This window comes from Trichomycterus rosablanca, chromosome 1 (assembly GCF_030014385.1).
Source record: "Trichomycterus rosablanca isolate fTriRos1 chromosome 1, fTriRos1.hap1, whole genome shotgun sequence".
Taxonomy (NCBI): domain Eukaryota; kingdom Metazoa; phylum Chordata; class Actinopteri; order Siluriformes; family Trichomycteridae; genus Trichomycterus; species Trichomycterus rosablanca.
In genome coordinates, this window is record NC_085988.1 from 54388569 (window position 1) to 54416541 (window position 27973).

At 38.5% G+C, this 27973-nt stretch overlaps 2 protein-coding genes across 3 annotated transcripts in view; one reads left to right on the forward strand and one right to left on the reverse strand.

Annotated features, from left to right (window-relative positions):
- The window catches only part of ccdc87 (coiled-coil domain containing 87), a 28037-nt gene extending 10950 nt beyond the window's left edge, over nt 1–17087 (reverse strand). The window contains exons 1-12 of one of the 2 annotated variants that reach the window (XM_062994645.1): nt 16921–17087; nt 14183–14394; nt 12094–12227; nt 11686–11936; nt 8280–8499; nt 8111–8201; nt 7931–8007; nt 3875–4032; nt 3573–3687; nt 2736–2936; nt 743–859; nt 530–651 (exon numbers count right to left, since the gene is read on the reverse strand). In XM_062994645.1, the coding sequence (XP_062850715.1) occupies nt 530–651; nt 743–859; nt 2736–2936; nt 3573–3687; nt 3875–4032; nt 7931–8007; nt 8111–8201; nt 8280–8499; nt 11686–11936; nt 12094–12227; nt 14183–14369 (1673 nt within the window). In that variant the 5' untranslated portion in view covers nt 14370–14394; nt 16921–17087. The remainder of the gene's footprint in view (nt 1–529; nt 652–742; nt 860–2735; nt 2937–3572; nt 3688–3874; nt 4033–7930; nt 8008–8110; nt 8202–8279; nt 8500–11685; nt 11937–12093; nt 12228–14182; nt 14395–16920) is intronic. The other variant, XM_062994646.1, reaches the window with a different exon arrangement.
- Nucleotides 17088–19916: 2829 nt separating this feature from the next.
- The window catches only part of irf5 (interferon regulatory factor 5), a 50870-nt gene continuing 42813 nt past the window's right edge, over nt 19917–27973 (forward strand). The window contains exon 1 of the mRNA XM_062994647.1: nt 19917–19978. The gene's annotated coding sequence lies outside the window, so the exon portion shown is untranslated. The remainder of the gene's footprint in view (nt 19979–27973) is intronic.

A 27973-nucleotide genomic window follows, 5' to 3' on the forward strand; every position in this document is an offset into this window, starting at 1 on the left:
AATAAATTGTGCATAAAGAATGACTGCCATGTGTCACAACATATAAAGAATTTGGCAAAACTTCTTTTTTTTAGGTCTCTATCTATTCGAGACCTAAAAAGGAGCAACATTTTATTGATTAGTTGTAAGCAAAATGTAAAAAATTACTTAAATACATTTTGATGTACTAGTATGTTGTTTATGCCAATGACTGTGAGCATAGAGTAAAATAACCTACAGATAAGTACCTGCTCTTTACTCTTTGTAATTCTACCCAGCGTGGGTGGTAGGTAGTAGGGTGCAGGTTGATCTCTTTAAACTACACTTCCTATGCCTCATCAAACGTTACATGCTACATTTGGAGGTAAACATTTTAAAAGCGCACCTGAGACTTGGCTCTAAGCTAAGTCATCTGACTGCCTATCTGCCTGATTTTCTTACTTTCTGGTGCTTTTGCTAGATGCCTTTTTGCAGACATTAAGTCTACAAAATGTAGTATACACAACTTTTAATGACAGTGACAATAGCAGGAAATTAAAGAGACAATCACCTGTGAGGCATGCTGTAAGGATCAAGCATTCGTAGTGAAGGGTTCATCAGCTTTTTTTCAAGATTCTTTTTTAATCTTGGCATTAATTCAGTATTGTTTAGAGCTGGTTCTATCATGGGATCCTCATATGAAAAAGAATACAAAATAGTTATGCAAAAAAATTTAAACATAAGTTCTAATTGTTAACACGTTTGTTAAAAGTAAATTACTTACCTCATCAAAGTGAAAATATTCAGCTGAAATACTTTTGGATAGTTCCTTGTAAACTTCTTTAATTTCAGCTCCAGCAAACAGGTTTCGATCTAACCCTCTGACTGACATGGGATTAATCTGAAAATTATTTTCCCCATAAAATGTTAGTCTCAATCACTTTTAACATTGCCACTCAACAAAGTTTAAATGTAGGTTTGTACATTTTGCCTTCTCAAATAAATAGTATCAAAAGAATGTAGTTAGCGTGTCAGTCTGACATATCCAAAGGTTTTCGTAAAGATGTTGCTCTGGTTACATATAAGCTTGCTTTGTGGTGCCCTATTAGGGATGCTATAGCAAACCCTTTTCCAGAAAAGTTGTTAATTCTCTTTAACACTGAACTGACAAAAGTAATATAAACATATTTTGAATGTAATGCCTGTTTACCGTGTTACCTTTCCTATAAATCACACGTTTTAATCATTTGGTAAGTGAGACACTAATTGACAGGTATTCATGCAATGCATGAGGGCTTGAAGCACACACACATTTAACAGTGGTTTCCTTTGTCACAGACTTCTCCAGTGTCCAAGATTTCTCCAGATACCCTAAATCTTTTAACAAAATTATGTACAGTAGATGGTGAAAGACCTAAATTATTTGCAGTCTTGCTTTAAGAAATGCTCTTTCTAACTAATGCCAAGTTCACACTACACGATTTTTGCCCTGATTTTCGCTCGCCAACTGGTCGGCGCTAGATTTGCCGGCTCAGGAGCATCTCGGCGATCGAAAGTCGGCTCTCAATCGCTTCGTGTGAACTACTCAACAACTCGATCCGAGTGGCTCGCCGAGCAAAGAAAGATTTCTAGCTTGTCAAAAAATCTGGATTAGAGTTGCCCGACTGGCAATGAGTGCTATGTCGAACAGCCAATGTGAACGCAAGATACGGTGTGAGGAGAAACACAGGGGAGGCGTTGTAAAAAGGTGGGACATGGGCGTAATATAGTTTATATCAGAATACATTGGCACACACAGAAGTTATACAGTATTTCTGACCTTATCGTTCTCTACAAAACACCAATGCTACATTGCAAAAATATTTATTAACCTCCAACTTACTATAGAACAATCCAAGCCAAATCCACTCAGATTCATTTATTTTTTTCTTCTTGATTTTATGCTGCACATCAGCGCACAAACTTTTATCGCTCGCTACTTGCTGACGTGCATTTTTGGACGTGGCATCATTTAACTCCTCGTCACTTCTCGTGTGACAAAACGTAGTTTGGGAGACCAGAGAAGCTCGCCTGCGATTCCAGTTGGTGATAGATTGTGTAGTGTGAAACCCCCTATCGCCGATCAGTCGTGTAGTGTGAAAGCCACACCGACTTGAAAGACTCCCGAGTGCAAGAGATCCAGTTGTGTAGTGTGAACTGTACAGCAACCTGACGACTTGAAAAGTCATGTAGTGTGAACTTGGCATAACTGACAATTCTTTCACAAAGTTTGTCACAAAGTATTGAGCCACCACCCATCTTTGCTTTTGGAATCCTCCATTTTATACCCAATAATAATACCCTCATCTGTTACCAAGTCACCTGCTTAGTGTGGAATGTTTCAAAATAGTGTAACTTCTTTTCTTTGTACTTTTGTCAGTTAAAAAGATTAGTAAATAAGCATTTTAGCCTTTTTTTGCATTTTACAAACTGTCCCAAACTGTTACTTTGCTTTAATTTTTTTTGGCCACCATATTTAATTACAATTGTCCCATTTTGTTAGTGGCTTTTTACCCACAGTACTGTTCTATCTTGGTCAAGTGTCTTGAATGTTTAAGGGTTTACCTCGCGCTTCACTCGCGAGGTGCAACCCACCCTGTTACATTTGTTACATATTCTTGTTTAATTCCATGCACATCACTTTAATACCTTTTAAGGTGAAGGGGGCTTAAAGATTTTCGATTGCAACTGTTTGTACTGTACTGCATGTGTGAGGTATATTGGAAAATTTACTGTACCTCTCCAGTAAGGTCATTGTAAACAGGTGGGTATTGGCTGATGTTGATGGTCTCAGCAAGGGACCTATCTGTCACACGGGTCTCAGCTGTTCGTGCAATACTCTGAGAAAACACACTCACATTTACCCCTGTTACCACAGGGTGCTTTGGCCTAGCTGCTTTAATCTGTTGCTTCTTTATTTGCTCCTCTTCTTCCAGTTTCTTTCAAAAAGGAACACAGAAAATTAGAACAGAAATGTGCAAATGTCCACACTGCTGATGTACTATATTGTTTATTTAACTGTACTATACAGCAGACTAATTAGTCCATTGGTAAAGTGTCCAAGAATGGTGAAATGCTTGTTTGATTAGGTTCTTGTTTGATTTTGGTGAGTTCTGCAGCTATTCAGTTTCTGTAACTAAGTAATCCAAACTTCTTTGGGAAAATGGTGATGAATGGTGGTGTTAATAGTTTAATAATGACATTTAACTTTGTAGCATGGCCTCCTCATTTCTTGTTGGTGTTGATGATTGACTAGAGCTGCTTACATCTCTCTCAGATATAAACAGAGCTAGTTTGACTGCACCTGTTTTAAAGTACATGAACGAGTGATCTTTTTGCCAGGGTGCGGAGAGAAAGTTGGTCTGATTGGTCAAATATAACCCATGAACTACCAAAAAACAGGACTGTTGTTTAGTTTTTTATTCAGCAAATCTGGAATGTGGCAACATTTGGGTGACACTAGCTATCCCTGACCATTGTCTGGCTACACTCCTGCTTCTTTGTCATATATTATGCCAATTTATTTTTTGTTACACATGCAGTTACTATAGCTTAACATGTTTGTGTGTTTCTACCTGCAGCATGTATGTCAGTCGTTTAAGTTTGCTGGAGCCAGTGGTGTTCAGAGCTTGAATCAATGGAGGAAGGGCTGTCTCAAAATCAGTCACAGAATCTGTGTCCTGTACCAGTCTACATATAAACACTCATAAACAACAGCAAGATCTTCTGCCAAACAAGCATATTTAACGCAGCATTTATCCTGACCATATAGTCATGCATTCCACACCGTTACACAGAGGTTGCAGCTGTGGATATTTGGATGTGTTTTTTTATGTGTATTTGTTTGTGTGTGCGTGTGTGTCTATGTTTGGTTGACCTTCTCAGGTCCTCAGCAGGGCTCATGTGCATCTCCTGGCTAATCTTTGGTTCTGTAGACAGAAGCACTAAAGGAGTCTGAGGCCGTGCTGGCAGTAGTGACATCTTAAACTCCTTCTGCAGTGTTTTACTCCTCAGGTCTGGCATGGAAGTACATCCCTAAGAAAATAATAAAAAATATTAATCCATATTAACAGTGCACCAAATGGCACAGAATTCATTTTATCCAAAAATCTCAGTTTTTATATATATCAACATGGATCCACGTATGTATGCACTAATAAATATGAGATATTACAGCAGGAATTCGAAGGTTTACACATATAGAAGTGACTGCACAAAATCAGTACATGTCTACTTGTGCTTGAGTCCTAATAATTACCAATAAATACCAACAATTTACAGAGCAATTACTTTTTTACAGTAGTCTTTTTTACTTAAATAGATTAAGTTAAAGGGTGGGACAGTGGATCGGTGGGTTTGAGTCCCAGGTGGAGAGGGTCTGGGTCCTTTCTGTGTGTCTGAATGGGATTTCTCCGGGAACTTCGGTTTCTTCCCACAGTACAAAGACATGCAAGTGAGGTCAACTGGAGATACAAAATTGCTGTGTGTGCATGTGTGTGTGTTTTCCATGTGAACTGGCGACCTGTCCGAGATGTTTCCTACTTTTTGCTGTGACTCTGAACAGGATCAAACGGTGGCAAAACAGCCAATAAATGAACAGATGACTAAATTAGAAATGACTGCAGGGAGTGAGTTACCATGGTAACAAGGTGTAACATCAGGTATTTTCAGAGTGGGCGTGGCTTCATGATGAGTATATAAGGAGAGCAAATCAGCTTTCAGTTAATTTCATTACTGAGAGGAGCACACACACACACACACACACCTGCACACACACCTGTTTTAATACTCAGTTAACATGGAGGAGATTATAATTGACCTGTTGTTATCACAGAAGGTCAAGAGACTGCGAGAGGAATTTCATCGACTGAATTACGTCCTACAAGGCCCAGCAGCTTTCGGTAAAGAAAACATTAGCTGCAGAGCCTCCAAAATCCCAGTGTCTCTGTGGTCTATTGAGAAGAAGCATGAGGAGCGAGAGTGGAAGAAGAACGCTTCAACCAAGGAGCAGAACCTGAGATCTGAGGTACCTGAACTAATACAATATCAAATCAAACTATTTAATTTGAAGACAATTCTAAAACGTGAATGTATTTATTAACTGGGGGTTTTGCTCAGTTCTGTTACATTAATCAAATTCATTTTCTTCCCAAATTCTTCTTATATTCAGAAACGCCAGTCCTAGATCCCGTTGCCTTTGGCTGTGATTGAGAAGAGACAGGCAGAGAGTCTACAACAGCACCTACAACATGCATTGAAGCCCCCATCCAAACCCCAAATGCTAGAAAAATCCTTCCGGCAGAAGAGAGCAGAAAGGCTGAGGGCTGAAAACCTAACAAACTGCCCTGAGCAGGAGCTTCCATCTCAGACTGGACGAGTCACCCTGAGGCCTCTTCAGCTGAAAAAGAGTTCAGATGAGACCTTGAACATCAAAATGACTCCGTATGAGCCGCTACCGCCGACTGATTCTGGCGTAGGGTTAAATAGACTGAAGAGGGTGAAATACAATTACCTGGGCAAGTTCGAAAGGAAACCGGTTAAAAAAGTCGTGGACTGTGGAAACCTTGATGAAATGTCAGCAGTGAAGAAAGAGAAAAGACGATGCAAGCAAATGTACAACTACCTGGGTCGATTCAAAAAGGAACAAGAAATTGAAGAAGCAGAAACGAATGGCTCTTCTGATGGAATTCAGGAACAACCAGTAAGAAAATCGACCCATCATCCTCGACTCGCCAGCCCTTCGCTTCCGGAGGGCATGCATTGTGGCCGCAGATTCGCCGAGAACCGCTTGGACACCCACACCGCCATCTGCTCCAGGCTCCAGCAGAAAAAACGCTCTGTCTTTAACTCCAGCAAGCAGAGGAAGAAAGGCTCGCTACTGGAGGGGTACATCAGCTCAGACGACAGAGCAGAATTCAAGGTAAGAGCTCCACATAACACTGGTTTTCAATACATGACTGACTGGAACTCAAACTGGGAATTAACTGGGATTTTATTTGCAGATGACCAAGAGCAAAAACATCAGCGCTGCAGACTTTGTGACTTGCCCAAGCTGCCTCTGTCGAATGGCTCCACGCATCGCCCAGATCCACATCGCCAAGTGCATCGCCAGCAGAGAATATCAGGAATGACCGGGCGGGACTGGGCATCCACTAGGCAACAGTTCTGGTAAATTTTTGTGTAAATAAACCACAATAAAATAAAAACTAATAAAAAAAATCTTACATTTGTGAACGTTTCTATTTTCGACATTATATGTGAACCAAACGTTCAGTCACAGAAAAACAACAGTTAAGGCTGCCTGAAATACACGTTCCTTACAGCTGGATGTAAACTTTTAACCTTTAACTGTAGATTTGTGTATCAGATGCAAAGTTAATAGAGTAAAAATACAAAACAGTACACGTTCACCATATTAAAAAGTAAAAGTTCATTCATCCATGTATCTTCAGTAATCAATTTATCCTGATCTGGGTCACAGTGGGACCAAAGATACAAGGTGCAGAGTGGAAATTCACCTTGAACAGGATGTCAGTCGATCACATGGCATCATACACTCTCGTACAATTAAAACATGTACAAGGGTGAGAAACAAACTCAAGGATCAAACCAGGATCCCTGAAAGCATGCAGCACCAACACTACCTAAATATAATATAAAACTGCATTTCTTACAATATTAATAAGAATACTGCCTAATCAAACTCAGACGTCAGTAAAGAAGCAACATCATACACTCTTATACAATCTAAAAATGTAAATGAGTGAGAAACAAACTCAAGGCTCAAACCAGGCTTCCTGGAAGCATGCAGCACCAACACTACCTAAATATAATATAAAACTGCATTTCTTACAATATTAATAAGAATACAGGCTAATCAAACTCAGACATCAGTAAAGAAGCAACATCATACACTCTTATACAATCTAAAAATGTACATGAGTGAGAAACAAACTCGAGGATCAAACCAGGCTTCCTGGAAGCATGCAGCACCAACACTACCTAAATATAATATAAAACTGCATTTCTTTCAATATTAATAAGAATACAGGCTAATCAAACTCAGACGTCAGTAAAGAAGCAACATCATACACTCTTATACAATCTAAAAATGTACATGAGTGAGAAACAACAGACGTCAGTAAAGAGGCAATATCCTAGACTAGTGAGCAAGTACACGTGGCATACACCAAGAGAATGAAACCATTTTAGTAAGAGGGCTGTAATTAGGTTTATACTTCTGTTAGCAATCAGTATGTCCGAAACACCACATACTTTTGGCCATGTAGTGTACAATGATCACATGACAGTGAGTGGACACGGTATTTAAAAACTCCAGCAGCACTGCTGTGTCTGATCCACTCATACCAGCACAACACACACTAACACACTACCACCATGTCATTGTCACTGCAGTGCTGAGAATGATCTACCACCTAAATAACACCTGCTCTGTTGCTCTGTGGTGGTCCTGTGGGGTTTTGACAATTGAAGAACAGGGTAAAAGCAGGCTAAGAAAGTATGTAGAGAAACAGATGGACTACAGTCAGTAATTGTAAAACTACAAAGTGCTTCTATATGGTAAGTGGAGCTGATAAAATGGACAGTGAGTGTAGAAAAAAAAAAGGTGGTTTTGGCAATGTTATGGCTGATATATGTATCAAGAGCCAGACAAACATAATGTAATAGATAAAACTTCAAATCTCTCTATATAAATAAAAAGTAATATGTTGTTATTATATACCCTGCTTTTGGGAGGTGGGAGGGTAAAATTATGCAAAACTCTATAAACAGGGACAAGAGGCAAACCTGGATCAACAGAACCCTCAAGCTGATCATCACCCACACTATGTGCTGTGCCACTGTGACATCCTGTGCAACTAATCAGAAAAAAGAGGGAGATAGCTGGATGCAGGTCAATAAGATTGGGTACCTTCATTCTGGTAATATGCTTTTGAAAATGCTGATCATTCTCTTCCTCTACTTTCACAAGCACACTGGTAGTCATACCTAGACACATAAATCACAGTCAGCCAACTCACAAAAGAACATACACAAAGAAAGCTGAAAACAGGTGTAGAGACAATTTGTGTGTCTAGACCATGAGACCTACATTGTGTGTCAGTTTTACTGTTTTTCGGCTTTAGTTCACAGCAGAGGTCATAAACAAGATCCAGATCCAAATCTCCTATTTTTTCCTCTATCTAAGGAGACAAGATTAAAATAAATGTAAGTGTTTATCACCTTACCCTTCTCCTGTAAATCCCATCGCATACAACTACCTCTATTAGGTCTTTCTCAACTGTTTGCTTGTGCTGTCCGCTTGCCATGCCTTTTTTGTAGCCAGATATAAAGTGTAGGCAGCTGTCCAGGATGTGAGGATAAGCAACCGCCTTTAGTGCACTTTGTTGTCTATCACAAAGATTTAGTGCATGTTTTCTGGCACTCCATGCAGTTTTGAGTTTCTCTGCAACTCTGAGTCTTATGAAGTGAATGTTCAAACTGCAAATAAATAAAAAGGTCACTCACTGTATAATCTGGATAAACTGTATATCATTTATCCAAATGTATTCTATTTTATTATTTTATATTATTTATATATTTTATTCTAGTATTAAGTGCCTTGAAAAGTTTTTATCTCAATCCTAATCTCAAAATGTTTTATTAAAAAGACTTAATTAAAATTGCAAAACATGATCATTTTAATTGATTTCTCTTTACAACCCACTTAGTTCCTCTGGAAAGCAGTGAACAACACAAGGTCATACCATACATGATACATAGGATTAAGAGTACCATTTTGACTTTACTGACTGATAAAAAGTTAATTGTTTTGCTGCAAGAAAAACTTTATTCCCAGCAGGGCAGGTTGTCACCTGCTGATGTGCCTTTTTAGTTTTACACCACATATAATACTTACAATTCTTGCCCAAAAGTTCCAATTTAACTTTACTAGACCACAAGACTTTGTCACTGGCCAACTTTGACTTTGCCAACTTTTGAGAGCATAGATGAGCAAAAAGAAGAACCTAAATCACTATATTCTTGCACACATTTGTTGACTACTAACAAATTAAGTAAGCTGGCACCACAGAGTAGGTATTATTTAGGTGGTGGATCATTCTCAGCACTGCAGTGACACTGACATGGTGGTGGTGTGTTAGTGTGTGTTGTGCTGGTATGAGTGGATCAGACACAGCAGCGCTGCTGGAGTTTTTAAATACTGTGTCCACTCACTGTCCACTCTATTAGACACTCCTACCTAGTTGGTCAACCTAGTAGATGTAAAGTCTACAGTATGCAGTGAGTGTAGAATATACAGTGTATCACAAAAGTGAGTACACCCCTCACATTTCTGCAGATATTTAAGTATATCTTTTCATGGGACAACACTGACAAAATGACACTTTGACACAATGAAAAGTAGTCTGTGTGCAGCTTATATAACAGTGTAAATTTATTCTTCCCTCAAAATAACTCAATATACAGCCATTAATGTCTAAACCACCGGCAACAAAAATGAGTACACCCCTAAGAGACTACACCCCTAAATGTCCAAATTGAGCACTGCTTGTCATTTTCCCTCCAAAATGTCATGTGATTTGTTAGTGTTACTAGGTCTCAGGTGTGCATAGGGAGCAGGTGTGTTCAATTTAGTAGTACAGCTCTCACACTCTCTCATACTGGTCACTGAAAGTTCCAACATGGCACCTCATGGCAAAGAACTCTCTGAGGATCTTAAAAGACGAATTGTTGCGCTACATGAAGATGGCCAAGGCTACAAGAAGATTGCCAACACCCTGAAACTGAGCTGCAGCACAGCGGCCAAGATCATCCAGCGTTTTAAAAGAGCAGGGTCCACTCAGAACAGACCTCGCGTTGGTCGTCCAAAGAAGCTGAGTGAACGTGCTCAGCGTCACATCCAACTGCTGTCTTTGAAAGATAGGCGCAGGAGTGCTGTCAGCATTGCTGCAGAGATTGAAAAGGTGGGGGGTCAGCCTGTCAGTGCTCAGACCATACGCCGCACACTACATCAAATTGGTCTGCATGGCTGTCACCCCAGAAGGAAGCCTCTTCTGAAGTCTCTACACAAGAAAGCCCGCAAACAGTTTGCTGAAGACATGTCAACAAAGGACATGGATTACTGGAACCATGTCCTATGGTCTGATGAGACCAAGATTAATTTGTTTGGTTCAGATGGTCTCAAGCATGTGTGGCGGCAATCAGGTGAGGAGTACAAAGATAAGTGTGTCATGCCTACAGTCAAGCATGGTGGTGGGAATGCCATGGTCTGGGGCTGCATGAGTGCAGCAGGTGTTGGGGAGTTACATTTCATTGAGGGACACATGAACTCCAATATGTACTGTGAAATACTGAAGCAGAGCATGATCCCCTCCCTCCGGAAACTGGGTCGCAGGGCAGTGTTCCAGCATGATAATGACCCCAAACACACCTCTAAGACGACCACTGCTTTATTGAAGAGGCTGAGGGTAAAGGTGATGGACTGGCCAAGCATGTCTCCAGACCTAAACCCAATAGAAGATCTTTGGGGCATCCTCAAGCGGAAGGTGGAGGAGCGCAAAGTCTCGAATATCCGCCAGCTCCGTGATGTCGTCATGGAGGAGTGGAAAAGCATTCCAGTGGCAACCTGTGAAGCTCTGGTAAACTCCATGCCCAGGAGAGTTAAGGCAGTTCTGGGAAATAATGGTGGCCACACAAAATATTGACACTTCAGGAACTTTCACTAAGGGGTGTACTCACTTTTGTTGCCGGTGGTTTAGACATTAATGGCTGTATATTGAGTTATTTTGAGGGAAGAATAAATTTACACTGTTATATAAGCTGCACACAGACTACTTTTCATTGTGTCAAAGTGTCATTTTGTCAGTGTTGTCCCATGAAAAGATATACTTAAATATCTGCAGAAATGTGAGGGGTGTACTCACTTTTGTGATACACTGTACATGCGTTTTTCTCCCATTGTTCTCCCAATTTAGTGTAGTCAATTTGTCTTCTGCAGCTGGGGATCCCCGATTTTATTGCAGTTGAGGGTATATATACGCCTCCTCCGACCCCCGCGCAGCCTTTAACAGAACACTTTTCCACCCATGCACTCTGCACAGCCGTTCCTATACGCCAATCAGGGTCCTTACACAGCGTTCAAAGACCCCGCCAACACAGTCCGGTCATCCCCCCCTGCAGGTAATGCCAATTATGACCACTAGATGGCGCTCAGCCGGCCAGTGGCAACACCGAGTTTCGAACCGAGGAGTTCAGAATCTCAGTGCTGGTGTGCTAGCGGAATGTCCCGCTGTGCCACCTAGGCAACAATCATGTTTTTACTTTCTTTGTTTTAATCACTTAAATTATGGGTGAACATTTTAAAATTGTTGTCTGCAGTGATCAAATCATAGATTTGTTTAAAAGTGGAGAATAATCATATATATATTGTAGGTATTATTTTGTATTATTCCAGCACTATAGCACTGCATTTAAAAACTGTCCTACTTAAACACATAAACTACTAGCTATAATCTACATTTTGTGCCTCTTTAAATACATACTGAATGACAACTTATTTTTATTTACTTAACGTTTCATTTAAAGTTCCACATGTTAAACGTAGGTGATAATCTATAAAAGAATAAATAAAAATTAAATCTAAATTGTATTAGAAGGGAATCTTACTGCTGGCTAAGGTCATTGGCCATCTGAGCAGCCAGACGGCAGCGGTTGGCATGCTGGCTAAAGATGCCCTGTTTCTGCACATTTTCCAACAGGTGCAGGTATCGTAGATACAGCTTCTCACAGATATAAAGCACCTGAGTGACAGTACAGCTGTACAGCCACTCATTTTCTTCTGGGGTAATCGTGGGGTCAGCAGGGAGCCTTTGCAGATCCTGCCACACCAGACTTACCTCGGATGTCATTACTGTTAACTGCATATAAACAACAAGAACAAAATAATGCATAGCCAGGGCAACAAGTTTAGTTTTACATGCAAGATATTATATAAATACACAATTTTAGAGCTAAAAATATAAATCATTAGCCTTAGGTTAGGCTTAGGTTCTATGTGACTAGTTAAAGACCAACCAGAGCTTCCTGGTCCTCTGTACAAGCACAGTGGGGTGACTGCTGTGTGATCCTGCTCCTTAACTGCTGACAGAACTCAGATAAAGAAGCTGGACTGTAGTTGTTCTTCTGAGTTAAACTATTTTTATTTCTGTCTAGGAGACATTAAGAGATGAAACATTTTCCCTGATGTTACTTATACACTATATTTTAAACACAGAAAGCACAAGTTACTGTCTGTACAGTATCTGTCAAGTGTCTGTCATTTTGTAACACTGATGCGCCAGGTTTAAATCACACACCTGCAAGAATTGAAAATGAATCCAATGTCAGAATGCTTAACAATACTGTGGCTAAAAATCCACAATCAAAAAGGGTAATATGAAAATTTAAACATCATTACACATTTAGAATAGAATAACATTGGGAAAAAAAAATTTGGTTAATGTAAATCCATGTGTCAATCTTATTTCAGATTTTAAATTAGCCACAAAAATTCCATATAAAAGCTTAATGAATTAACATTTCATATAAACTTATTTTATACACTACATAATCAAAGTTATTTTAATATAAAAGTATTCTATACTCTATGTACACAAACTTATTTGGACACTTGATGATAAGCTTGCTAGACATCCAACAAAACCATTATAAATATAGTTACATTACAATTGCTTTATGAACTGGAAATATAATATTACAAACCCAAATGAGAAATCAGAAAGTTGGAACAGTATGGAAAATGCAAATAAATAGATGTTTACCTTTACTTTGACTTTTATTTAATTGCAGACAGTATGAACCCACATATACATTTACTCCATAACACATTTAAAAGTAGTTGGGACAGGGGCATTTTAGGACTAGTAATGAGGTATTAAAAAAAAGAAAAAGAAAAAAGAAAAAAAATATATATATATATTGATATACAAACCAAATCATATACCTCCATTCCTGCATTCCAGGCCTGCAACACATTCCAAAAAAAAAAGTTTAGAGAGGTGCAATTTAGGGCTAGTAATGAGGTGATTCCAAACAGGTGATGTCAACAGGTGATTATAATCATGGATTGGTACAAAAGCAGCATCCAGGAAAGGCTTTGATGAGCAAGGAAGATCAGAGGATCTCCAGTTAGTCAACAAAAGCATGAGAAAATGATTGAAATGTTTAAAAACAATGTACCTCAAAGAAAGATTGGAAGGGATTTGCATATTTCTCCCTCTACAGTGCATAATATCATTGAACCATTGAAGGAATCGGGAGGAATTTCAGTGCATAAAGACCAAGAGTGCAAGCTTAAGCTGAATGCCCATGATCTTCGATTCCTCAGACGACACTGCATCAAGAACCGCCACTCAACAATAGCTGATATAACTACATGGGTGAGGGATTACTTTGGCAAACCTTTGTCAAGCACTACAATACAGAGTTACATGCACAAATGCCACTTAAAACTTTGTGCAAAAAAGAAGGCTTATGTTAACCATGTCCAGAAGCGGCATAGGCTTTTCTGGGCTCAAAGGCATCTAGGATGGACCATCCCACAGTGTGTATTTTGGTCAAATGAATCAGCATTCCAGGTCTATTTTTGGAAAAAAGATCCACTGATCATCTTTGCTCATCAAAGATTCAGCCTTTCCTGGATGCTGCTTTTGTACCAAACCATGATTACAATCACCTGTTGACATCACCTGTTTGGAATCACATCATTATTTTGTTTTTTCACCTCATTACTAGCTCTAAATTGCCCGAACTTTTTTGGAATGTGTTGCAGGCCTGAAATGCAGGAATGAAAGTATATTAACAAATGAAATGAAGTTGAGCAGACAAAACATAAAATATCTTGGGTTCAAACTGTCTGCAATCACATGGAAGTCAAAGTAAATGTAAGGAACACTGCATTTTTATTTTATTTGCATTTTCCATACTGTCCCAACTTTTTCTGATTTGGGGTTGTAATTGATGCCTATTTAAATGTATATCCCAGTTCTAATACCAGATAGTAGTAGTGGCAGCATGACTAAAGTTAGGCCAAAAAACAAGTGTGTTGTGCTAATCATTAGAAAGATTAAAAGAAAGGTTAACCAGAAAAAAATTAAAATGCAACCTCTTGTTTTCCTGTTGTTTATATCGGTCTGTGAGAAGTGTGAAAGTGGTTCTAGGACATTCTGGAAACACCTCTGAATCCTCCGATGGCAGGACATCAACTGGGTCATGTCCTCTCGCTTAGCTTCTAGTCTCTGGCTTCTGGTCCAGCCAGTGTCATACTTATTCATCATCACTTTTTCAGCCATGCTTTGTGTCTCCACAAGATCTTAACTGCAGTAGAACAGAATACAACAAATTTATGGCATTAGTGCAGTTTTATGACATTTGAAAACATGTTTATGTATATTACATATCAATCTTCTTCTCTGGAATAAGGAAGAGGACAGGGAAAATTATGGCTGACCCCTCACACACTGATCACTTCCTTTTCTAGCGGTTTCTATTTCAGTGGAAACCAAGAGTTAGAGCCTTGAAGACTCTTCTATCTTCTTCAGTTTCTTTCCCCAGGCCATCAACTTCAAACACAAGGACCATTCCTACATTTCTCTGCATGAAACAGTTGCACATGCACTTTATCACACATGCTGTACATATGTATTCACTGTATGTACCATGCCATAATCCTCCTGTGCAAATATGCACCTTAACTACTTTAATCCATATTTAATAGTCACTATTATTATCTCCATTGCACATTTTTAACTTGCCGTTTGTCAGTGTACTGTAATATCACCATTAGACACTTTTTTTGTAGTGTATAGTTTGATAGTGTACTGTCTATTTATGTCTCTAGTCTATGTTTATCTATAGTATACCTTTTCTATAATATTTTATTAAACTTAAAATATATTGACACCTGCACCCTGAGAAATTCCTTGTACACCTGGTACTTGGTGAATAAATAAAGGTTCTGATTCTGAAGGAGAGATCAAAGTCATCTTACACTTACTGTTAAGAGTGTCGTTTTCTCGAGTAACCTAAAACATGAAAGGAAAAGGGGGTATTTCTTCTGGAAAAATTTGAAATTATCTTTATGGAAATGCTTAGTTGTTTATGAACAAGGATGGATGAAGTAATGCGATGTTTTTCACCGCACAATTGCACTACAATTTAGCCACGGTGACATTATCATTATTATTATTAAATGATTCACAGACTCTTTGACAAAAAAAACTAAATTTAATGCCAATAACCTTTGATTTGTCAGGCAGTACTGCATCACCAGTAAACACATTTAATTGCTGCATCTAAAAATGAAAGTTAAGACCCTACTACACAAAGCAAAGCCATTAACATCCAGAAATGTCAGTAACTTCACACGGATTTGCTGTGGCATGCAGACATCAGACATAAAAAATGCTTTCAAGGAATCCACTGCTGTTGTAACAAAAGTGAGTGAGACTGTATTAGAAATTATTGGCATGCATCAAGCAGAGAAAACATCTAAGGAGATTGCTGAAACTATTAAAATCAGGTTAAGAACTGTCCAACGCATTATTAAAAAGTGGAAGGACAGTGGGGAAACATCATCTTCGAGGAAGGAATGTGGTCGGAAAAGAATCTTGAATGATCGTGATCAGCGATCACTTAAACGTTTGGTGAAATCAGATGGTAGAAAAACTACAGTAGAACTCAGGGATATGTTTAATAGTGAAAGTAAGAGCATTTCCACACGCACAAAGCGAATGGAACTCAAGGGGATTGGGACTAAACAGCTGTGTAGCCTTAAGAAAACCACATGTCAGTGAGGCCAACCGGCAAAAACGGCTTCAATTTGCTAGGGAGCATAAAGATTGGACTCTGGAGCAATGGAAGAAGGTCATGTGGTCTGATGAGTCCAGATTTACCCTGTTCCAGAGTGATGGGCGCATCAGGGTAAGAAGAGAGGCGGCTGAAGTGATGCACCCATCATGCCTAGTGCCTACCGTACAAGCCTGTGGGGGCAGTGCTATGATGTGGGGTTGCTGCAGTCGGTCACGTCTAGGTTCAGCAACGTTATGTGCCCAAAGAATGAGGTCAGCTGACTACCTGAATATACTGAACGACCAGGTTATTACATCAATGGATTTTTTCTTCCCTGATGGCACGGGCATATTCCAAGATGACAATGCCAGGATTCATTGGGCTTAAATTGTGAAAGAGTGGTTCAGGGAGCATGAGACATCATTTTCACACATGGATTGGCCACCACAGAGTCCAGACCTGAACCCCATTGAGAATCTTTGAGATGTGCTGGAGAAGACTTTGCGCAGTGGTCCAAATCTCCCATCATCAATACAAGATCTTGGGGAAAATTTTATGCAAAACTGGACAGAAATAAATGTTGTGACATTGCAGAAGCTTGTGGAAACGATGCCACAGCGAACGCGTGCCGTAATCAAAGCTAAAGGTGGTCCAACGAAATATTAGTGTGTGTGACCTTTTTTTTGGCCAGGCAGTGTATTTATCAACTCACTGTATCGAGGCTGCATAACAATACACTGTTCCACTAAGTGCCTAAGTGACCATAAGGTTTTAACTTAAATATAGACTAAGCTTAGTTATTGACTAGCATGTTTTACCAGTTAGTTGTTTTAGTTTAGTACCAGGAACAAGTCCATGAAACTTGGTACGTGAAATATTTAAATTACACAGTTGTGTGTAACTGATAAGCTGTTACTCTGGTATACTGAGATGAGTCAAAACATAATGATAATATGCTGTCAAAACAGCTCTAACCTGATCAGGCACGGACTCCCCAAGACATCTGAAAGAGTGCTGTGGTATCTGGTACCACAAAATTATCAAGTCTTTTACCTTCAAAAGAATGCACGTGACCTGATGTCCACACGGTCTTCTAAGATTTGGTTAACACGTTGACCTTCTTCCATTGCTCTGATGTCCAAAACAGATTAGTAGATGACAACAAAAATAACTACTAAAATATATAACTTATATACAACTTGTGTTGTATACGTGACGTGCATGTTATTGCAGACAGCATTGGTCAGTTTAGCTGAGCTCTAACACTGTAACCTAGCAACAAAGTAGGGCTCTTTGCTAAGAAACCAAATTCTATAACTCAAAACTAAAGTTCACGTGATAATACATGTTATAAACTATATTTTAAGCCTCATCATTTGTTTATTTGGTATAATACCAGAAAGTTACTGTTGTAAAGGTAAAAGTTTCTGCATATTCCGTTGCCTAGAAGCTATAAAAGGTGTTTATGGTACCGCTGCTCACCCTTCTGTCAGCAACATGTAACTGCAACTATACCTGTTTAAATGACATGGTGAATTTCTTCATTCATTTATTCAAAGCTTTGTCCGGACAGGGAATCAAACCCAGGCCCTTCTTGCTACCCACAACGCTACCCACTGCGCCACCTGAGGGATTCATCTAATGGACAGTGGTCCTCGTAGAGAGGCAAGTTACATTAGACGTTTTGCGAACAATAAGTTGTTTCACTTAATACATGAAATATATTAAAAGGCATTCATTTATTTTCACTAACAGTTTTATCCTGGTCAGGGTCCAAAACCACCTGAAAACATTAGGTGCAGAAAGAAATACACTCTGAACAGAGGGCCAAATTCATTAAAGGGCAACACATATTTAATCGACATTAAAATAGTCCAGTGTAAGTTGTTTTGACTCAAGAGCAGACAAATAACAAATAATGCTATAATTCTGCATTTATATAGAAAATTGGCAAATCTGTCAGCTCATTAACATTTACTCACTGTCTTAACCACTTATCGAATTAGGGTCGCGGGGGAGGGGGGGTGCTGGAGCCTATCCCAGCTTTTCAATGGGCACAAGGCACACAGTAACGCCCTGGATGGGGCACCAGTCCATCGCAGGGCAGACACACATACACACACACACCCTTTCACCTTTCACGCAATTCAGTGTCTCCAATGAACCTCACTGCATGTTTTTGAACTGTGAAAGGAAACCGGAGCTCCCGGAGGAAACCCACGCAGACATGGGGAGAACATGCTAACTTCACACAGAGAGGACCCGGACCACCCCACCTGGGGATCGAACCCAGGACCTTCTTGCTGTGAGGCGACAGTGCCATTTACATTTATGTATAGAATATTTATCTATTAGAATAATTCATATTAAACTCTTTTAAACATTTAAAACAGCACTTTACATTATGTCAACAACAACAATAATAATAATAATAATAATAATAATAATAATGAATTGTCTGATTTACAAGTCCATCAGGGGGCAAACACACACACACACACACACACACTTATGGCAATTTTTAATAGCTGCAATTAACCTGACTGCATGTCTTTGGACTGTGGGAGGAACCAGAGCACCCAGAGGAAACCCCCACAGACATGGGATGAACATGCAAACTCCACAAAAAAGGACCCGCACCACCGCACCTGGAAATCAATCCCAGGAATTAAAATTCAAACACATTGAAATTCTTCTTGTCCACAGAGAAGACCACAGTTTGGACAATTTTGATCTTTGATCTGAAGATCTTCTCTAGTTCATTCATTCTTGCTCTGCCAGGTACCAGTCTGTGCTGTATTTCCTGACTGCTGGATCTTTTGCTGCTAATGATTAATGATTTGTCCAACATTTCAACATCTTTTTCTTCAGTGGTAAAGCCAGTGGTCTGTTCATATTGACCTGGAGTACCATCTTTTCACTCTGTTCTTGAACTTTTATTACTTAATGACTTACTAAGTGGAAAACAAAACCAGTTAGTTAAGCTTTTGCATTGGGAGAAAGGAGAAATTTTTTCTCTTAGCTGCTCTTCATACACAGTGACAAGAGGCATCAATTCCCCAATTGCCTCTTTTTAATTACTTTGGCCTTGGAGTTTGTTGAAGGCATCAAATTAATCAAATATCAAATATTGATCAAGCTGGTCAGTGAAAGTCATTTCATTGTGCTTTTTTACATTAAATAAAGGTTCAAGTTAACAAATTACATATTATTTATTACATTTTACAAAATATTATTTTCCAACTTTTCCAAATGAAGTTTGTAAATTTGTAAAATGGAATTGCAAGTTTAGTTTTTTTAATATGTTTTAGTGCTCTTTATAATGGCTGCTAATTTAGCACCTAATAGCAATCAACACAAGAGGTGTACACTTCGGGTAGGATGGAGCATAGACATGACCGCTTAAGAATTCAAAATCTGTTCATGGTCCGCATTTGCCCTCGAATCGAACTTGAGACGTGCCGCAGGGCGGAGAGTGAGTATCCTATAGACGCACCTGTTAATAATGAGTGACCGCCATCTAGCGCTGAACCACAATAAAATAAAAGCAAACGGACTGACACTGATAGTTTTACTAAAACAACACACCAACGCCATTACTCACTTCATCTTTCTTTTTTTCTTGTCTTTTTTTCAAATCACTTGACCTAAAGATCTCTCAATATCTAACAAGCAACGTAGTCGAGTAGATTAAAGTAGCCCGTTGGTTTTATCTGTGAGTTTGTTACAGTGAATAAAACATATAATAAATAAAAAGTATGAGTTGAATCCTAATTGATTTCTGATTTGTGTGTAAAGTAAGAAACCTCTTCCGTTTGTCGTGTTTCAGCATCCGGAAGGGTGGAACCTGCGTCAAGTGTTGCAAATCACCTCACCTCGCGTTTTCTGTCATGTTGCTGTTTTGGAACACTTTCTAAAACGGGTTGAAACATCGGTTTAAGTATGAATTCGCATTAAGTAATTTAATATGGCTGTTATGGGTTTGTGTTAGATATTTAAAAGCGCGCTACTGGAACCGTGAGTTCAGACCTGCTGTTCGCATTTTGTGTTTGACCGAAGTGCAGAAGCTGTTGAGAGCAGACGCGACGCCGAGCTTTCTGTTTCTTTGCAGGTAATGTCTTCTTAAATTCAGTAATTCAGTTCTTATAACAATTAAGTAGCTTATAACAACCTTAAACTACCTGTTTGAAGTTGTGTTAAAGTTGTGTTAAAGCTGTGTGCGTGTTTACTTGATTTGGTGTTGCAGGTTTGGGTTGAGTTCTGAACTGAAGTTGCACATATTGAATTGTACTTGTACAATGTATTTTAATACAAACTTAAAACCGGTGATATTTGTAACCAGGCTCGAAAAAGGGGAAGACCTGAACGTCTGCGCTTAAGATTTGGACGTTTTGCCTAGATTTAAATGCCTTAACAAAAGGAGTAAAATGTTTACTAGTTTTTTTAATTTATAGTTTTCTTTTGGATTTAAATACCAATTAATTCACCCGTAGTATAAAGAGAAATTAGTCTATGCTAGATAGGTCTGTCACGATTTTGACATTTTACATTTTAGTTTACAAATGATTGCAGTTGTGCTTGGATACAGATGTGTTAAAACAGTGTTAATGAAACATCTGTCTCTGTAAAGGTCAGTAAGTGGTACTGTTAATCGTGAAGGAAATTAAGACCTCAGTACATTTACATTTTTGGCATTTAGCAGACTCTTTTATCCAAAGCGACTTACAGTACTGTGACAGGATATTGTCTAAGCAATTGAGGGTTAAGGGCCTTGCTCAAGGGCCCAGCAGTCACAACCTGGCAATTGTGAGGCTTGAACCAGCGACCTTTTGATTACTGGTCCAGTACCGTAACCACTAGGCTACAACTGCCGTCAGTAGCTACTTACATACATAAAAATAGTACACACTATAGAGATTCACTGTATACAAAATACCTGCATAATAACAACACCGCACTACAACAGGGGGCTGTGGGTACATATGAAGATGTAATTTGGTATAAATTGTAAAGTATAAATCATAAAGTGGTCTAATTTAACACAATATGTTTATACAACAACAATTGTGGTTCCAATTTTATAATAAGCTCTTATCCTGAAAGCACCATATAAGCTTAGAAATGATCATATTCAATTGATTATTTACTTATTCCCTATTATTGCCGTCTGGATTATTTAAAGCACTTGCATGCTGATTTTCATAGAAAGAAATGAACTAAACATATGATGTTCCAGAAGAATCCTGTTCCAACTTACTGCACTGTTCAAGCACACTTATTCATATAAAATAATAATCATTAACCCCCTCATCCTGGTCAGGGCTATGCTGGGCCTTATGCCACCCTTACATACAAGAATCGGTACAAGTCAGCAATTTCTTTGCAAGAAATTAAAGTCCTCAGATCTCTTTGTAGGAGAAACCAGAGTACAGAGAGAAAACTGGACTTAGGGTGAACATTGACAGTGATTGGAGCTAAGGATCAAACCATGGTACCCAAAATACCAGCTGTGCCACGTGCCCCATGATAAAATAAATAAGTAAATGACAGGATTTGTGCTTTTGAAGTCAGTACAAGTAAAAAACCATTGTTTATCTTTGCTGTAAGCTAGTCAAGTTGACCAATGCCTATATACAGATAGAGGTCAGTTAAGTTGGTTGTGTTTTAAAACACTTAAAAAAAAAAAAAAAAATATTGACCAATAGCTACAGCATGATAATGGAACTTGCATTACCATCCTGCTTGTAATCCAACCCTAGCCTGTTACTTTAGCTGTAAGGAAAACCACTGCAGGTAACCACAGCATTGTGCTATATGATTGGTCAGTAATTTAACTTCTTTAATTTTTGTTTTCAGTTCAACACACAACAAACAACACAAAATGTATTAAATTAGTCCAAAACAAAAATGAACCTTTCAATTTAGTGTGTTTTTTGAAGGATGTTTGATGGAAATGTCCTACCTGTATTTGAAGCCCTTATTTGCAGTGGTGTTTGTTTTAATGACCTGCATATGTTCATATGAAGTTCAATAACAAATGTTTATGTTTGGGTGGTACAGTTGGTACCCAGAGTACTCATAACATAGTTCAATCTAATTTCTTGTTACTGTAAGGAGTTTAGCTAATCTCCCCTTCCCCCTTCCATGTCCATGTGGGTTTACTGGAGGTTTTCCAGTTTTCTTTTCCCTCAACAAAACATGCTTGTTGGTGATTGACTACTAACCCCTACCTGTTTGTTCTCATTGGTACTAAAAAACTATAACAGATTTTACTTGTTTAGCTAAATTATGACCAGAATGCTTTAATCCAGTTTAATTATTTGTATTTAATTGCATTTAAAATTGCACAATCATCTTTTTTATAGAAAACACCGCATGTCTTCCTTCTATCCTGTAAGAGCAGGTCAGCTAACAAACCGTAGTAGCCATGTTGACTATTTGTCACAGGTTGATAAGAGTGGGATTTTAGTATTTAAGTTTGCATTATTATTTTCTCAGCAGTTTGTTAAGGTATTGTTTAACCTGTTGAAATACATTAATACGGTGGCTAAGTGGGCAGCACTGTCGCCTCACAGCAAGAAGGTCCTGGGTTTGATCCCCAGGTGGGGCCGTCCTTTCTGTGTGGAGTTTGCATGTTCTCCCCGTGTCTGTGTGGGTTTTCTCCGGGAGCTCCGGTTTCCTCCCACATTCCAAAGATATGCATGTAAGGTGAATTGGAGATACGAAATAGTCCATGACTGTATTTGACATTGAACTTGTGAACTAATGAACCTTGTGTAATGAGTAACTACCGTTACTATCATAAATGTAACCAAAGTGTAAAACATGACGTTGAACTAATAAACTAATAAACTTTGTACTAAACTTTGTTTATTTGTACTAATAAACAAACAAACAAACAGTACTTGCTGGAACATCATTTTACCTTGATAACCTCTAATAATTGATTTCTGTAAGTGCTAACAAGCTTTTGACAACTCTCTTGTGGCATGTTTGACCTTTATTCTCATTTAAAAGATCCCAACTTATTGAGATTTGTTTTTGTGCTGCAAATGCTGTATTTAAATTCCTCTAAAGATTTTCTTAAATTTGATTCCTCAACCAAGCTTTATTTGACTTGGAAGTGTGCTGGGGATCATTGTCTTGCTGGAAAGTCAAATGATCACCAAGATACAATTTCACCACAAGTGGCATAACATTTCTTCTCAAAGTGACTTAGTATTTTTGTGATTTAATGATTACAGTCACATTGCCAAGCAAAATCCTGCAGCAGAAAAACATAGGTCATAATCCTTATCTTTGCACCAGACAAACTACTGATCTATGTGGCCAAACAGTTCCACTTTTGATTCATCACTCCATAGAACTGTGTCCCAGTCATCTGCAGGCCTATCTAAATTCCTTCTGTCATATTCCACTTAACCTTCCTATGCTTTTTGGCCAAGAATGGTGTCATAAATTTCAGCCATAAAGTTTTTGGTTGTTAGGTGATTATCTTATGGCTTCCACTGAGACATTTGTCCCAGCCTTCACCAGGTCATCATATAAGTGTTTTTGCAGTAACAGTGGATGTTTTCTTCATTGTCCCAAAGTGATTGCTAAGTCCTCTGGATGAATTTTTGGTCTTTCTTGCAATCAGACAATCAAATAAAGGCTCATTATTCAGTTCTAATTGGTTTAATCATGTTGTGACCCAGCTAGGTCATACAAACTAACAGTATGTTTTAAGACAGCTGTCTTAAGTAGTGGTTAAATATCTGTGACATGGCAATATCAACAAAATATCCTGCTACTTTAAAATACATCATTCATTTGCATTTACATTTACATTTACATTTTCAGCTCTTAGCAGACGCCTTTTTCCAAAGCGACTTACAGCACAGTAGACAGTCTGAGCAATTGAGGGTTAGGAGCCTTGCTCAAGGGCCCACCAGCAGCAACCTGGCAATGGTGGGGCTTGAACCTGCAACCTTTTGTTTACTAATCCAGCACCTTAACCGCTAGTCTACAACTGCCCAAGGATAAAGTGGTTGATTAATACAGAACAGAATGACTTTTTAAGCCCACAGCATTTTTGCTCATATAAGCACTAACAATTCACATCCAAACACAACTGGTATACTTAGTTTCAGTGTGCAATACTGACATAGTACACACTAACTACCAGTGTGTAATATGGGCATAAAACACACTAACTACCAGTATGCAATACTGACATAGTACACACTAACTACCAGTGTGTAATATGGGCATAAAACACACTAACTACCAGTATGCAATACTGGCATAGAACACACTAACTACCAGTGTGCAATACTGAACAAGTACACACTAATTACCAGTGTGCAATACTGGCAAAGTACACACTAACTACCAGTTTACAATACTGGTTGTATACATTTGCTGTATCATTCAACTAAAAGTCTTAATTTATAGGAAAATCTAGCTCTGCAAACATGTTTCTGTAAAATCCTTATTTGAATATTTATGGGGGTTGAATATTTCCGATTGCGTCTACAGGTGATTTGAAGTCTTTTATTACTAGCAAACTTTGTAAACCATGGTGTCAAATTAAGTAGAAAATTATGTTAAATGCTAAACATAAATAAAATCTTATTTCTTGTATGAAGGTGTGTGTCACAAACTGATCGGCCTCACTCCCAAGGACCAGCCAGTCATTATGTAGCCACTTCGCCAGCCGTTAGCAGTGCATAGATTTGAACTCGTGATTTCGAGATGTCAAAACTGGTGGGCTAGTGTGCTTTATTGCTGCGCCACCCTAGTGCCCTTCTTGATTAAGACATTTTGGAATCACCACCATCAGCAATCGAACACAAATTGAGAAAATTGCGTTTTGTTTCTGCATTACATTTCTAGTGGTTTGCAGACTTGTCAAAATAGGTTAAATTTGTTCTTCTATAGAGTATGAAAACCCATCCCAACATGAATCCCAGGTAGTTATTGCAATAAAACACACTGATAACCACTAAATATTAGACTTATGTTGTGTTTGCTAAAAAGCAATGTATGTCCCACTGATCCAGGCCATCTTTAAAAGCACCGTTGATTAAAATAGAAGGTCCTGGGTTCGATCCCCAGGTAGAGCGGTCCATGTCCTTTCTGTGGGGAGTTTGCATGTTTTTCCAGTGTCTGGGTTTCCTCTGGGAGCTCCGGTTTCCTCCCACAGTCCAAAGAAATGCAAGTGAGGTGAATTGGAGATACAAAATTGTCTATGACTGTGTTCGACATTAAACTTGTGAACTGATGAATCTTGAGGCTCCGATACTAAACATCCGATACCGTGGCATTACGAGATTTTTTTACTTCTAAAACTAAAGCAATTCATTTTTCACCCACGGGAGACAGATTGAATTATTCTCACTGACCACGCTCACACGCACATTTAATGTTATTTAGTTCCGTTTGACAAAAAAAACCCTTCAAAATAGAGCTAACAGCGAAGATAAACCGGTTACAAAAGCAGCGACCGCTGTTATAGGACGTGTTTGTGTTCAATACTCTGTTCACAGTGTCGATACAAGTGATTCAGGAGTCGACTCATTTTAAGCGCAGCGTAAGTTTCTTTTCTCAGTCATCTCTCCGTTTTTACTGTTATAATGAATGATGCGGTTGTAAATAAACACCAACTACTACAGAACATTTTGTGTGACTCGCTTACATTATAAAGCTCAGGCTTAATTATACTGGTTATTACCACAGAGCGGGAGCCGACTCAGAGTCGTTTACGATTTACCGAGGTGAACCACAAATGGATGTGCTGATAGAATCGGCTCAGATGGGATCGGACTGTATTATCTTTTTAAAGTAAATATTGCAATCAGCAGAATCTCATCGCATGTATGATGTGCACAACGTTAATTACGTGCGTTTATTAATGATTTTTTACGTTAGCTTGTCAGAAGCTTTCTCAATGATGTCTGTTCCACTGCACTATTTTACACTAAAAACTACACTATTCCATAATGCTCCAGATTGCATCATTCTAAATAGGTATCGGTATCAGTATCCGCGAGTGCAAACATACATGTACTCGTACTCGGTTGGGAAAAAATGGTATCGATGCATCCCTAAATCCTACCATTGTCTGCTTGTACTAAAAGAGGAAAATGTTTACTAAGGGAATTGCTTCTGCAGGTCTCTGTTTATCAGAGCATCTGTTTAATCCTTTAATTGTAAATACATCCCGATAAGTGTGTTTTTTACACACAAGTATAATGTTAATGTGACGGACTAAAATCACATTTAGAAAGACCCAAGTCTTAACACTCATTTGAACTTGTTACAATAGCAAAATTACTGCTGGCTTACATTAGAGGAACTGCACAGTTTTAAAAATCCCATTTCGATTTCCACAGTCTTGCAACTTCTCTGTTGTGGTTACTCAGGGAACTTACACAATGCAGTATTAATGGCTTAGCAACCATTCTTCTGCTTTATAGTATTGCAGTGAATGAGTTTATGTTGTTTTATGTTGTTGATCACTAACTTCCATGTTTTTAATTCATGAACTTGATTATGTATACTTCATTCAAAACTTTGTAGGTAGGTATTAATCATAGATAGGGATATAGTCCTGATTGATTATTTAGGACATACAAGTACTTGTGTTCACCCTAATATTATGCAATAGGCTTAGTGGCAGTTTAGATGCACTGTTGTACGCTGGCTTTTTCAACCAGTACTAATAATTAAACAATCAATTGTTTTAGTCTGTGATTGGTTGGCATACTTAAACCACACTGATGCAATCACTCTGTATATTACAGCAGACATAGTCTTGATTGTAAAATGCTGTTTGTTTCTTTTTTCATTCACCACCACTTTATTGTGATGCACAAACTTCTCATTTCTTTTCTAAACCCCTGAGGTCCTTGGGAATTCAGCTGGTGCGCAGCAATTTCAAAAAGTTTGGGGAAAACCCTACATTGCAAAATGCATGTAAGCCTTTTATGCTTTGCTTAGACATATTTAAAGCAGTAATCTGAGCCCACTAGTTGTGCAAGGTAATTTAGGTAATTTCCCAATGCTGAGTTTTAGAGCCCAGATTACAAACAGTAGTAGTGCATTAAATCAGTTGTGTTTTTCTTCTTTTCTCAACAGTCATAACTCGATGCTGCAATAATACTTGCATGATGTAAAAAGGTCACAAAATACACATGTCCATTTATTGTCATCAAGAAAACTGCACTGCAACTGACTGAAGGAGCTACTTTTTATTTCTTATGTTTCACAAGTTTTCTTTAAACTGTTACCATGCTGAACCTACTAAATATTCAATATTCTATAATTTCCTCTGGGATTAATATCCATCCATCCATCCATCCAAAGGCCTTGTCATTAAAACTGAGCTACATGCAAGCATTTTTTTTCGTTTGTTGTTAAGCTTTGGGTCCCAGAGGTAATAGCATGATTCACTGTCAAATATAATAAGATGCAGTGAAGTAGTGTTCATATGCACACTATTAACCCCATCCCAATCATTTTTTAACATTTATTTGATCATTCAGGTGGTTTTCCCCTTTCCTGATTTTTTTTTTCTATTTTTGCAAGTCACTTTAGAAATTGTAGTATAGGGCAAGGACAAGGATAACACTCAAAAAACCCAGTTACAGTGGTCAGTTTTACTGATGGGATTACTGGCTTTTCAGTAGTGTGAAAGACCTAAATTGTGCATGTCATAGTCAGGGATACTGTATATGAAATGGGCTAACAATGGTAGTAGTATCATACCATGTTATTCATAGTATTCTGGGTCATTTCAGTGTGGTGTTTGCATGTTCTCCCCATGTCTTTGTGGGTTTCCTCCGGGAGCTTTGGTTTTCTCACACAGTCCAAAGGCATGCAAGTGAGGTGAATTGAAGATACAAAATTGTTCATTACTGTGTTTGACATTAAACTTGTGAACTAATGAATCTTGTGTAATGAGTAACTACCGTTTCTGTCATGGATGTAACCAAAGTGTATAAAACATGACAAAATCCTAATAAATAAGTAAGTATTCATGGTATACATGTTGAATGCAGCAAATATCAGCACAAACACCTGAGTGTCTTTGATAAGGACCAGCTTGTTATGACCAGAATAC